The sequence below is a fragment of the Ascaphus truei genome, chromosome 7, assembly GCF_040206685.1.
Source record: "Ascaphus truei isolate aAscTru1 chromosome 7, aAscTru1.hap1, whole genome shotgun sequence".
Lineage (NCBI taxonomy): Eukaryota > Metazoa > Chordata > Amphibia > Anura > Ascaphidae > Ascaphus > Ascaphus truei.
In genome coordinates this window covers 115253510-115267822 of record NC_134489.1, presented here as the reverse complement: position 1 = coordinate 115267822, position 14313 = coordinate 115253510, and the positions used below count along the sequence as shown (strand labels likewise).

General features: G+C 42.3%; 1 protein-coding gene across 1 annotated transcript in view; it reads left to right on the top strand.

Annotated features, from left to right (window-relative positions):
* Nucleotides 1-14313, top strand: part of DPP10 (dipeptidyl peptidase like 10) — a 511573-nt gene that overhangs the window by 477259 nt on the left and 20001 nt on the right. The window contains exons 16-19 of the mRNA XM_075610081.1: nucleotides 2360-2484; nucleotides 6671-6769; nucleotides 6869-6938; nucleotides 7701-7895. Of these exons, the coding sequence (XP_075466196.1) occupies nucleotides 2360-2484; nucleotides 6671-6769; nucleotides 6869-6938; nucleotides 7701-7895 (489 nt within the window). The remainder of the gene's footprint in view (nucleotides 1-2359; nucleotides 2485-6670; nucleotides 6770-6868; nucleotides 6939-7700; nucleotides 7896-14313) is intronic.

The following is a 14313-nucleotide window of genomic DNA, read 5'->3' as shown; positions in this document are numbered from 1 at the left end:
GACCTCACTCTCTCTCGTCTCTCTGACCTCTCTCTCTCTCTCTCTGACCTCACTCTCTCTCTCTCTCTCTGACCTCTCTCTCTCTCTCTCTCTCTCTCTCTCTCTCTCTCTCTCTCTCTCTCTCTCTCTCTCTCTCTCTCTCTCTCACTCTCTCTCTCTCTCTCTCTGACCTCACTCTCTCTCTCTGACCTCACTCTCTCTCTCTCTCTCTGACCTCTCTCTCTCTCTCTCTGACCTCACTGACTCTCTCTCTCTCTCTCTCTGACCTCACTCTCTCTCTCTCTCTCTCTCTCTCTCTCTGACCTCTCTCTCTCTCTGACCTCACTCTCTCTCTCTCTCTCTCTCTCTCTCTCTCTCTCTCTCTCTGACCTCACTCTCACTCTCTCTCTCTGACCTCACTTCTCTCTCTCTCTCTGACCTCACTCTCTCTCTCTGACCTCACTGTCTCTCTCTCTCTGATCTCACGCTCTCTCTCTCTCTGACCTCACTCTTTCTCTGACCTCACTCTCTCTCTGACCTCACTCTCTCTCTGACCTCACTCTCTCTCTGACCTCACTCTCTCTCTGACCTCACTCTCTCTCTGACCTCACTCTCTCTCTGACCTCTCTCTCCCTGACCTCTCTCTCTCTCTCAGACACACACACAGACAGACACTCTCTCTCACAGACAGACACTCTCTCTCACAGACAGGACACTCTCTCTCACAGACAGACACTCTCTCTCACAGACAGACACTCTCTCTCACAGACAGACACTCTCTCTCACAGACAGACACTCTCTCTCACAGACAGACACTCTCTCACAGACAGACACTCTCTCACAGACAGACACTCTCACAGACAGACAGACACTCTCACAGACAGACAGACACTCTCACAGACAGACAGACACTCTCACAGACAGACGGACACTCTCTCTCACAGACAGATGGACACTCTCTCTCACAGACAGACGGACACTCTCTCTCACAGACAGACAGACACTCTCACAGACAGACAGACACTCTCACAGACAGACGGGACACTCTCTCTCACAGACAGATGGACACTCTCTCTCACAGACAGATGGACCACTCTCTCTCACAGACAGACGGACACACTCCCTCACAGACAGACACTCTCACAGACAGACAGACACTCTCACAGACAGACAGACACTCTCACAGACAGGACAGGACAGACACTCTCACAGACAGACAGACACTCTCACAGACAGACGGACACTCTCTCTCACAGACAGATGGACATTCTCTCTCACAGGACAGATGGACCACTCTCTCTCACAGACAGATGGACACTCTCTCACAGACAGACGGACACTCTCTCTCACAGACAGACGGACACTCTCTCTCACAGACGGACACTCACTCTCACAGACAGACACTCTCACTCTCACAGACAGACACTCTCACTCTCTCAGGACAGACACTCTCACTCTCTCAGACAGACACTCACTCTCTCAGACAGACACTCTCACTCTCACTCTCTCAGACAGACACTCTCACTCTCTCAGACAGACACTCTCTCTCTCACTCTCTCTCTCACTCTCTCAGACACTCTCTCACTCTCAGACACACTCTCTCTCTCACTCTCTCTCAGGAGGGAGGAAAGGCAGGAGATCCGTGCAGGCAGCTCCCTGCACACAGACACACACACATAAATACACACACAAATACACACACACACACACACACACACACACACAAATAAATACACACACACACACACACACACACAAAAATACACACACACATAAATACACACACACATAAATAAATAAATACACACAGATACACACACACAGATGCAGATACACACACACACACAAATAAATACACACCGATACAGGGGGGTGGGGGAGGGTATTAGCTAGTAGTTTGATTTAATTAGTAGAATGTTTATTGGTGTAAATGTTTGTTACAATTCTTTGTTAATGGCATGTCAGACTTGTAGAGCTGAGACACACAGGTGGGGGGGTCCCCGGTGGAACCGTTAGTCCTGGGCCCCGGAAAAGCTGTCTGCGGCTCTGCATGTCAGACTTGTATAGCTGAGACACCTCTGCCTATAGCTCCTCCTGTTACCCAATGTAACCTCTCCCTATAACTCCTCCTATTAGTCCATATAATCTCTCCCTACTGTATAATTCCTCCTATTACCCTATATAACCTCTCAAAATAACTCCCCCTATTACCCGTACCTGTAACTCCTCCTATTACCCCATATAACCTCTACCTATAACACCTCCTATTGCCCCATATAATCTCTACCTATAACTCCTCCTGTTACCCCATATACTGTAACTTCTCCCTATAACTCCTCCTAATACTCCATATAACCGCTCCCTATAACTGACCTGTCTAACTGCTTTCTACAGAGAACCCAATTTTGGGAACAAAATGTGGAAACTTTGATGTATCCTGTCCTTTTTTTTCCTTAGGGCCAGGAGTTCCCATTGTGAGTGTACATAGCACGAGTAATCCTGCAGGTAAGTATGCGCTGCCCTGCCCGTGCTCTCTTAGGGCCAGATATGAGTTTACTGAACAAAGTGATAACGCTGCAAAGTGAGGTCTTGTGGGGATTATAATCTGATGTCTTTGTGATTAATTGTGCAACAAGGCACCATTGTGCAGAGCTATTCTGTGACTTACTGACAGCTTCTCAGTAACATGACAACAGATTTATTCGTGCGGGAGCAGCGGACTCGTGTTTGTGGAATTTGGGCTTGGAACATCTTCATTAGTGCACAACTCATACCGAACATCAGTATTGTGTATCACTGGGAACATCAGTATTGTGTATCACTGGGAACATCAGTATTGTGTATCACTGGGACTTTACTGCACATCACTTACCGAACATCAGTATTGTGTATCACTGGGAACATCAGTATTGTGTATCACTGGGAACATCAGTATTGTGTATCACTGGGAACATCAGTATTGTGTATCACTGGGAACATCAGTATTGTGTATCACTGGGAACATCAGTATTGTGTATCACTGGGAACATCAGTATTGTGTATCACTGGGAACATCAGTATTGTGTATCACTGGGAACATCAGCATTGTGTATCACTGGGAACATCAGTATTGTGTATCACTGGGAACATTACTGCACTTCACATACCGAACATCAGTATTGTGTATCACTAGGAACGTCAGTATTGTGTATCACTGGGAACATCAGTATTGTGTATCACTGGGAACATCAGTATTGTGTATCACTGGGAACACCAGTATTGTGTATCACTGGGAACATCAGTATTGTGTATCACTGGGAACATTACTGCACTTCACATACCGAACATCAGTATTGTGTATCACTGGGAACACCAGTATTGTGTATCACTGGGAACATCAATTGTGTATCACTGGGAACATTACTGCACTTCACATACCGAACATCAGTATTGTGTATCACTAGGAACGTCAGTATTGTGTATCACTAGGAACATCAGTATTGTGTATCACTGGGAACATCAGTATTGTGTATCACTGGGAACACCAGTTTTGTGTATCACTGGGAACATCAGTATTGTGTATCACTGGGAACATTACTGCACTTCACACACCGAACATCAGTATTGTGTATCACTAGGAACGTCAGTGTTGTGTATCACTGGGAACATCAATATTGTGTTTCACTGGGAATATCAGTATTGTGTATCACTGGGAACATCAGTATTGTGTATCACTGGGAACATCAGTTTTATGTATCACTGGGAACATTACTGCACTTCACATACCGAACATCAGTATTGTGTATCACTAGGAACGTCAGTATTGTGTATCACTGGGAACATCAGTATTGTGTATCACTGGGAACATTACTGCACTTCACATACCGAACATCAGTATTGTGTATCACTAGGAACGTCAGTATTGTGTATCACTGGGAACATCAGTATTGTGTATCACTGGGAACATCAGTATTGTGTATCACTGGGAACACCAGTATTGTGTATCACTGGGAACATCAGTATTGTGTATCACTGGGAACATTACTGCACTTCACATACCGAACATCAGTATTGTGTATCACTGGGAACACCAGTATTGTGTATCACTGGGAACATATATTGTGTATCACTGGGAACATTACTGCACTTCACATACCGAACATCAGTATTGTGTATCACTAGGAACGTCAGTATTGTGTATCACTAGGAACATCAGTATTGTGTATCACTGGGAACATCAGTATTGTGTATCACTGGGAACACCAGTTTTGTGTATCACTGGGAACATCAGTATTGTGTATCACTGGGAACATTACTGCACTTCACACACCGAACATCAGTATTGTGTATCACTAGGAACGTCAGTGTTGTGTATCACTGGGAACATCAATATTGTGTTTCACTGGGAACATCAGTATTGTGTATCACTGGGAACATTACTGCACTTCACATACCGAACATCAGTATGGTGTATCACTGGGACTTTACTGCACATCACATACCGAACATCAGTATTGTGTATCACTAGGAACGTCAGTATTGTGTATCACTGGGAACATCAGTATTGTGTATCACTAGGAACGTCAGTATTGTGTATCACTGGGAACATCAGTATTGTGTATCACTGGGAACATCAGTATTGTTTATCACTGGGAACATCAGTATTGTGTATCACTGGGAACATCAGTATTGTGTATCACTGGGAACATCAGTATTGTGTATCACTGGGAACATCAGTATTGTGTATCACTGGGACATCAGTATTGTGTATCACTGGGAACATCAGTATTGTGTATCACTGGGAACATCAGTATTGTGTATCACTGGGAACATCAGCATTGTGTATCACTGGGAACATCAGTATTGTGTATCACTGGGAACATCAGTATTGTGTATCACTGGGAACATCAGCATTGTGTATCACTGGGAACATCAGTATTGTGTATCACTGGGAATATCAGTATTGTGTATCACTGGGAATATCAGTATTGTGTATCACTGGGACTTTACTGCACATCACATACCGAACATCAGTATTGTGTATCACTGGGAACATCAGTATTGTGTATCACTGGGAATATCAGTATTGTGTATCACTGGGAACATCAGTATTGTGTATCACTGGGAACATCAGTATTGTGTATCACTGGGACATCAGTATTGTGTATCACTGGGAATATTAGTATTGTGTATCACTGGGACATCAGTAGTGTGTATCACTGGGACATCAGTATTGTGTATCACTGGGAACATCAGTATTGTGTATCACTGGGACATCAGTATTGTGTATCACTGGGAATATCAGTATTGTGTATCACTGGGACATCAGTATTGTGTATCACTGGTAATATCAGTATTGTGTATCACTGGGACATCAGTATTGTGTATCACTGGGACATCAGTATTGTGTATCACTGGGACATCAGTATTGTGTATCACTGGGACATCAGTATTGTGTATCACTGGGAACATCAGTATTGTGTATCACTGGGACATCAGTATTGTGTATCACTGGGAATATCAGTATTGTGTATCACTGGGAACATCAGTATTGTGAATCACTGGGAATATCAGTATTGTGTATCACTGGGAACATCAGTATTGTGTATCACTGGGACATCAGTATTGTGTATCACTGGGACATTACTGCACATCTCGTACCGAACATCAGTATTGTGTATCACTGGGACATTACTGCACATCACATACCGAACATCAGGGGATATTTTGATGGCTATTCGTTCGGTAAATGCCTTGATTTTGTACAAACTAAATATATGTCTAACTTCCCCAGATTAGATTTTCTCGTCCTAAAACAGTTTGTGTATTGTGTATCACTGGGACATCAGTATTGTGTATCACTGGGAACATCAGTATTGTGTATCACTGGGACATCAGTATTGTGTATCACTGGGAATATCAGTATTGTGTATCACTGGGACATCAGTATTGTGTATCACTGGGAATATCAGTATTGTGTATCACTGGGACATCAGTATTGTGTATCACTGGGAATATCAGTATTGTGTATCACTGGGACATCAGTATTGTGTATCACTGGGAATATCAGTATTGTGTATCACTGGGACATCAGTATTGTGTATCACTGGGACATCAGTATTGTGTATCACTGGGACATCAGTATTGTGTATCACTGGGACATCAGTATTGTGTATCACTGGGAACATCAGCATTGTGTATCACTGGGAACATCAGTATTGTGTATCACTGGGAACATCAGTATTGTGTATCACTGGGACATCAGTATTGTGTATCACTGGGACATTACTGCACATCTCGTACCGAACATCAGTATTGTGTATCACTGGGACATTACTGCACATCACATACCGAACATCAGGGGATATTTTGATGGCTATTCGTTCGGTAAATGCCTTGATTTTGTACAAACTAAATATATGTCTAACTTCCCCAGATTAGATTTTCTCGTCCTAAAACAGTTTAACACAGCACAAATTGTCTCTCAGACAAATGAATTTGTATTTAAGTTGCAATCTTGAATGCATTTATTTCTTTATATTGAGTTAGAGCATATGCATGTGGACAATGTCTTTTACATGAAGTACATTTCTATGCATAATCACTATGCAATGGTTTCACAAAGCAAGTGGAAAAGCTCATTTACTGTGAAGTATTGTAACTATTAAACATATTATACTCATGCAGCTAACAATTTATTTCGTTTATACAGATTTTTATACCGTAGAAAGCAATTCTGTGTTGAAAGAAGCAATATCACAGAAACAGATCTTCAAGACTGAAATAAAAATGATTCATCTTGAAGATTATGGTAAACAACACGCTGGTTTTGGTGCTATCCTGGAACTACTTTTGGGGATTTAGAACACAATGTGCACAATCTAACGGTGATTACGTCTTTATCTTACAGAGCTTCCTTTACGGTTATCATTTCCCAGAGATTTTACTGACCAGAACCAGTACCCTCTTCTGCTCATCGTGTAAGTTTCTCTTATTAATTCTTCTTATCTGAGACGTACATTGGGCACACACAGAAAATACACCAGAGAACAGTAATACAGTAATAGAATAAGCAAACAATGTGTGGAGATTAATTCGTGAAGCAGCGTGAATTCCTCAGCATGGTAATACAGATTCCGACAATTCATTATTCTGAGGTCATACTTGGGAATCTTGAGAGTCTGCCACTAAAGTACTTATTAATTATGTTAAAGACTAATTGCGCTCTTATAATTTGTTGCTGGACAAATTCCTGAAACTCCTCAATATAATGTCAGACCCATATAGAAAAGTGTTATTTTGGTAAATGCTGCACACTTAGCAGAGTGTGTAAGGTCTGAGCTAGGGGATTTATTGAGGTACTCTGTGCTTTCATTTACATCCTTGCATCCGTTATCGGTGTTATTTTGGGACAATATCACTGAGGACAATGGCCTCTTGGTCACTTATGTATGGTTTTCTGTTTGTTGGGGGGAGGGGGGTGGTAGTGGTGCGGAGAGCAATGTGTAAGTGACCTTCCTACAGTACGTACATATGTGCCCATGACATTGGTCCTATATATGGTGCAATAGCGTATTTGATCTTGTCAGAATGATTCCTGTATTCTTGGGTACCCAGAGATATTCGGAGGGGTCTATAACCTGTGTTACCAGGGCCAGGATTCATAAACACATCCCCCCAGAAAGGTGTGACAATGTGTATTTAGGTCAGCATGATGACTCCCGTGTGCCCCCTCCTCACAGAGATGAAGCCCCTGGCAGCCAGCTGGTGACCGAGAAGTACCATGTAGACTGGGACTCCGTGCTCATTAACTCTGCCAATGTCATCGTTGCTCGTTTTGATGGAAGGGGCAGTGGATTTCAGGGCATGAAGATCCTGCAAGAAGTTCACCGTGGGCTCGGCTCTGTGGAAGTAAAGGACCAAATAGCTGCTGTAGAGTGAGAATTACTAATATTCAGTTGTGTGTGTTTTTGTATGCAATGTAACTTGGAGGGGAGGCTTCCAGATCATTTCCACTTAACCGATAAGTGTCCCCTATTCCCCCCAGACATAAATCTGAAGAGCTATGGAAATATCCATAACAAATGGCAGACGTGTTATTATGTGAATTGATATCACTTTATTCCACATCACATGCAAGTTTTAAAATGGGACTGCACTTTTAATAGTAATTAAGACCTGGTCTAAATGATGCAAATAAAGAAAAATAATGAAGGAAAAGCTATTAAGTAATTTGCCAGCCAAGTAAATCTCCGTCAGCTCCTCCTATTGCTCCTGTTATCCTTTGTCGTTATCAGTAATGAATTCATCTGCAACAAATACTAATAAAGCCAAAACGAAGCCCAAGAATTTCCCCACTGGCCACATTTACAACAACACGCACTGGACGTTCTACCCCTGACCTGCTCGTGTATGGCGTGAAACACGGTCACATCTATTGCTATCGATATGGCCAGAGTGGTGTGGTGGCACGTCTCTGCTTCCCTGCTTCTCACATGATTATTTTTCAGAACGGTTAGATTAGTTGAGAACTCCATCAACATCCAGGTCACATTTAAAGTAACTGGTTCAGCTGGTAAATATCTATGTGAGATATCTCTATATATAGATATATATATATATATATCACAAATAAATTAGGGAGACATGCCTGTGTTGAATAAAGAGCACACCTGGGGTACCTGGTTTGGAGATATTAAACAAAAAAAAAAAAGGCAGCGCTAATAAAAACTACTGCAAATGGCCAGCAGCCTGGGATATAACTCTGACACCCTGGGTCAGATACAGAGAAAGAAAAAAAGTTATATCTTTGACACTTAGCCCCAAAGTGAACTAAATATATAAAGAAATATTATACAACCGGATGGAAGGTTGTATCCACTTGGGCTCTCCTCATGAGGACGATCAATCATGTAGAAAATATAAAAACAAACATAGTGTAATACAGTAACTAAAAAACATGCAACAACACTAACACATATGGGACAACGAATGCTGAGACAAACAAATGACTGAATTAAATAAAGGTATTTAATATAACAACTAAATATGCATTAAAAGTATAACACTAAAAAGAATAGGTCACATGTGCACTCCAACAATGGCTAGACTATCCGCTTACCAGACACTAAAAAGTAGAAGGCAGTGGATAAATCTGAGAGTATCCCCTCTCGTGATGGCAGATTTCAGCTCCCAAACGTCTCACACGATCAGCAGGAGCTTCCGAGGGGGAACTTCCCTGCCTTCCACACCACATACCTCCTCAGGGCAGACGAATCGGACAGCGTGTCGCAGGAGCAGGCGTCGTCATGTGCGCAGGATCCAAGCCAACAGCAACAAGCCAGCGATATCGTCAGTGCCCAGCTCATAGACCATGCGTGCACTGCATCTACCACACTCTCACTACCATCTCCACGGACAATTCCCAGCCATTGTGCTGTCTACGGCTGATGCTGTGTTGAGCTGGGCACTGACGATATCGCTGGCTTGTTGCTGTTGGCTTGGATCCTGCCTTTATTTAATTCAGTCATTTGTTTGTCTCAGCATTCGTTGTCCCATATGTGTTAGTGTTGTTGCATGTTTTTTAGTTACTGTATTACACTGTTTGTTTTTATATTTTTTACATGATTGATCGTCCTCATGAGGAGAGCCCAAGTGGATACCACCTTCCATCTGGTTGCATAATATTTCTTTATATATTTAGTTCAATTTGGGGCTAAGTGCCATAGATATAACTTTTTTTCTTTCTTGGTTTGGAGATATGCTAATGCCTATATTTAAATGAGAGACAGGGGGTGCCCAATGCTGCATCCAATTGACAAAACATATAAAGTAAAATACTTCAATAATAATAATTGGTTATATAGTTAACCCTTTGGCCAAAGGCGTCATAAGCCTGCATACTAACGTCAAGGTATAACCAAAATGGTTTGTCAATTGGATGCAGCATTGGGCACCCCCTGTCTCTTGTTATATACAATTGCCACGCTCAGTAGCTCTCTGGTTGACATAAATATATATTCACTTTGTGGTGGGTGTGGGAGTTTGAGCTTGCTGGGTATCTGTGTTAACCTATATTTAAATGAGCCCTGTCCCACACTTCCTAACAGGATTTCCATACCAACTTTATAGAGTTAATAAGCCTAAAGCACCAACCTAATGCCTGGAATGATGTCAGAACCAACAGGACTAGAACCAACAACCAATGTTTTTCAAGGCCACAGCTCTAGCAGTGTGAGCTAAACCAGCTAATAGGGAGTATTATTATCCTACTTTTGTGCGGCTCACTGCTCACACATGTAGCTAATCTAGCTATTAGCATATCTCACAGGTATCTCAGGTGTGCTCCACAAGGAACATTAAACTGTCAACCAGGAAGTGGAAGTGCTCTGCTTTTACAGGGACAAAAATATTCACGGTGCCATCTGCCAGACACATACTGAATCAAAATACTTTATTTTACAATAAGTAAAACTCTACAAACGGCAGGAAGTGATCCCTCTTTCTTCCCAAAGCTCAAAACGTGTTATTGGGTTGACAAGTTCAATGCAGCTTAGGAATGGAATATGGTGTCAGACCCAACAGGATCAGAAGTTGAACCCACACAACCTATGTTATTCAGAACAGCAGCTCTAGCAGTGTGAGCTATACCAGCTTCTGGCTGGCACCACTGTCACAGGGTACTTAATTTCGAGCTCTGCGTCTCACCGAGTACCCATACCTGTACAAAGCACTCTACCCTCTTCTGGGATAGGGAAGCATATCTAATAAGCATTCTTCTGCCATGAGACACTTTCTGGCGTGGGAAGACACAGTACAGTCCATTTATGTGAATTGTCTAATATATTCCAGCATCGAATGTTCCTTATGGCTGAACACTGCTTAGTAAATATGGCCCGCTGTCCTGTATAAGATTAGACGTACTAACTCGAGTCACTAGCTCACTTTCTTATAGTACTTTCTCTGCATCTACTTTATTTGCCGTACGTCACCTTGTTCTAAAACATTTTCTGACACATACAAGTTATATCATCTCTATTAGAATATGAAGAGAGAGAGAGAGAAAAGGCACAATACCCCTTAGAGATGTACAATGACCTGGACAAAGTAACTTTTAATACATATACGATTAAAAACAATGAGAAAAGACCTCCAAAGAGCTGCATAACAGAGGCTACAGTAACGTATTACAATGTATCTGTGACGTATTAACCTAACTAAGCGAGTTAAAGTTATACATTTATTAAGAGACAGAATTAAGTGAATAATAAAAGAAAACATAATTATAAAAAGTACAAGATCAAACCACAATGTGTACGGGAGCAAGTAGTGAGACATAGTACATTGTGGTAATTTAAGGAAAACGATAAGCAATGAACAAAGCCTTTATATTTATAGAACAAGAAAACTATAGAACTGTATAGGACTGTCTTGCTGTCAGCCTGCAGCTCAAGACATCTGTTGTTCCCCAGGTCAGCCCAATTGTGGACTAGGGAACTCTGGTCTGTCCTTCCTGGGTCAGCCCCAATTGTGACACTAAGGCTGCGCTTATAGTGCCGACGACAGCGAAGCAATGTTGCGGCAAAACAAATGCATTTCCGCCGTCGCATGCACTTATAGTAAGCGTGGCGTGATTGAGCGACGGCTTGGTCGCGATCGCTGAAAGTCATCTCAAATTTGATTTTTCCAGCGACCGCAGCCTGTCACCTTCGCGTCACCTGCACTATAAGTGTAGCCTAGGGAATTCTCATGTGTCTCAGAACAGGCTTTGTTTGACAGCGCCCTGATTAGGCAGGTGGAGTTTGTTGATTGCTGGTGTGCAATTAACCAGCACCCTGCTGGATTAGAGGCAAGTTTCTTAAAAGGATAAGTCCCTGTTACAAGGACCCTTTCAGTGTGAGATGGGTAGGCAGATTATTGGGGATAAGGGAAAAGCAGAGGTTATAAACAAATTCTTCGCCTCTGTGTTTTCCAGGGAAGAATCAGTTTCAATTGTAGTGCCGCAAGAGGAAGCCACAACCTCCATATTAATGAACAATTGGTTAACTGAGCAAGAAGTTAATAAGCTGCTTGAAAAAATTAAAGTAAATAAGGCACCTGGCCCCGATACATCCAAGAGTTCTCAAGGAGTTAAGTTCAATAATAGCCAAACCATTATATTTAATATTCAAGGACTCCATTTCCACAGGCTCAGAACCACAAGATTGGCGTAAAGCAGATGTGGTGCCTATATTTAAAAAGGGAGCTAGATCGCAAGCGGAGAATTACAGACCTGTAAGCCTGACTTCAATAGTGGGGAAACTACTTGAAGGTTTAATAGAGGATAATATTCAGGAATACCTAATGGAAAACAAAATTATTAGTAATAGTCCACATCAATTTATGAAGGATAGATCTTGCCAAACTAACCTTATTTATTTCTTTGAGGAGGTAAGTAGGAATTTAGACCAGGGTAATGCAGTCTACTTAGATTTTGCAAAGGCTTTTGATACGGTTTCACACAGGAGGTTGGTGTACAAAATAAAGCAAATTGGACTCAGTAAAAATATATGCACCTGGATTGAAATCTAGTTGAAGGACAGACAACAAAGGGTTGTCATAAATTGAACTTTTTCAGGTTGGGCTAAGGTCATGAGTGGAGTACCTCAGGGATGGGTACTGGGACCCCTGCTTTTTAACTTGTTTGTTAATGACCTTGAGGTTGGCATTGAGAGCAAAGTCTCCATCTTTGCTGATGATACTAAATTGTAAGGTAATAGAATCAGAGCAGGGTGTAATTTCTCTCCAGAAGAACTTGGATATACTGGAAACGTGGGCAGGTAAATGGCAGATGAGGTTTAATACAGATAAATGTAAGGTTCTGCATTTGGGATGCAAGAATAAACAGGCAACTTACTGCTGCGGCAGCTTTTATTCTTACTAATCACCGGCTTTTACCTGGCATGTTCCTGGAATGCCACTCTGTTCACCCGGAGCATGCCGGGCTCCTTTTGCCTTCCCAGCCAGGCGAATGCCCGGCTGACGCGCGGTTGATGTGTTAATTGATAATGGTTCAGGATTTACTAGGCTGCAATGCTTTGCGTGTCCGCCAGATAGCATAAATTCATGACTTGTAATGCGCCGAATCAGTAATGTGTCGGCTTGCAGGTGTTTCGTTTAAAAAAGATACTGTACCACAGTGTGCTATTGTAACTTGGCCTTGGCCTTGAGACTGAAGGAAGAGGTTGCAAAAATGTATCAATTTAGGCTTTTCATACATATTAAAGAAAGACAAAGACCAGTTTCAGTTACTGTATTCTCCAGAGACCCACACGCCATGAGTGTTCAAGTGCAGCCCGCTTTCCAAAAACCTGACAGAAGTTACGCGTATTTGATATGTGCCGCGATTAATGCAACAGATGATTAGATGGCAACAGTTGCTCAAATTTATCAGTATTTTATCGAAAACTATGACTTTTACAAATTTTCGCCAATTCCTCATACGTGGAAGCGTGCAGTAAGGAAAAGGTTATGTAGTGATCCCTGTTTTCACCGTATTGAGCCCCAATTTGTTGGAGGGTATTGGTGTGTATCACCGGGTTTTTCCCGTATCTATGATCATGGAGATGGCAAAAGGCGAAGGGTCGTGTTAAAACCAACTAAGAAGCGACAGTCGCTGCCAAGCAATGCACCAGCACCAGCACCGGCTTCCAATCACGGTCCCACTGTCAGTGACAACCCTGAGCCTAAGGCTGAGCCGGATTTGGCGTGCAGTTTTGATGAAGCTTGCATGTACCTAAGCGATTTCCAGCCTCACCTGCTGACTACAGATGGACTAGTCCCGCTGCCAACTATCGACGTGGATGATGAAGAAAACTGGACTGGCAGTGGACCGGCGCCGGCGCAAGCTGAATGGGAAATTCAATGGTGAGTACTGTCTTGTTGCTGTTTTATTTTGGTGGGGCTGGCTGGGTACTTCTTTAGGGGGCTGACCATTACTGTACTGTACTGTACATTAAAACTTTTCTTTTTGTTTTTTCTCAGAAAAGAAAACGGCTAATGGGGGGGATTTCGATGGATAATATTGTACTGTATGCTGATGTTTTCCGGCCGTACAGTATACTGTGTAATAAACCCTGATTAAATAAAACTAGGCATTTATTCTACATATTCAGTATCGTTTCATTATTTGTCTTCCACAGTATACTGTACAGTGGTATACAGTGCCTAACATCTATGGGCAAAAATAATTTTATTTCTAGGTGCCCTAGAACAGAAGTTCCCACGCCAATTGCCCGTGAACTTGACCGCGGCCCTAAGTAGTTCCCACGCCAATTGCGCGAATATAATGTAAAATAACCCGTTCTGTGGGTCTGA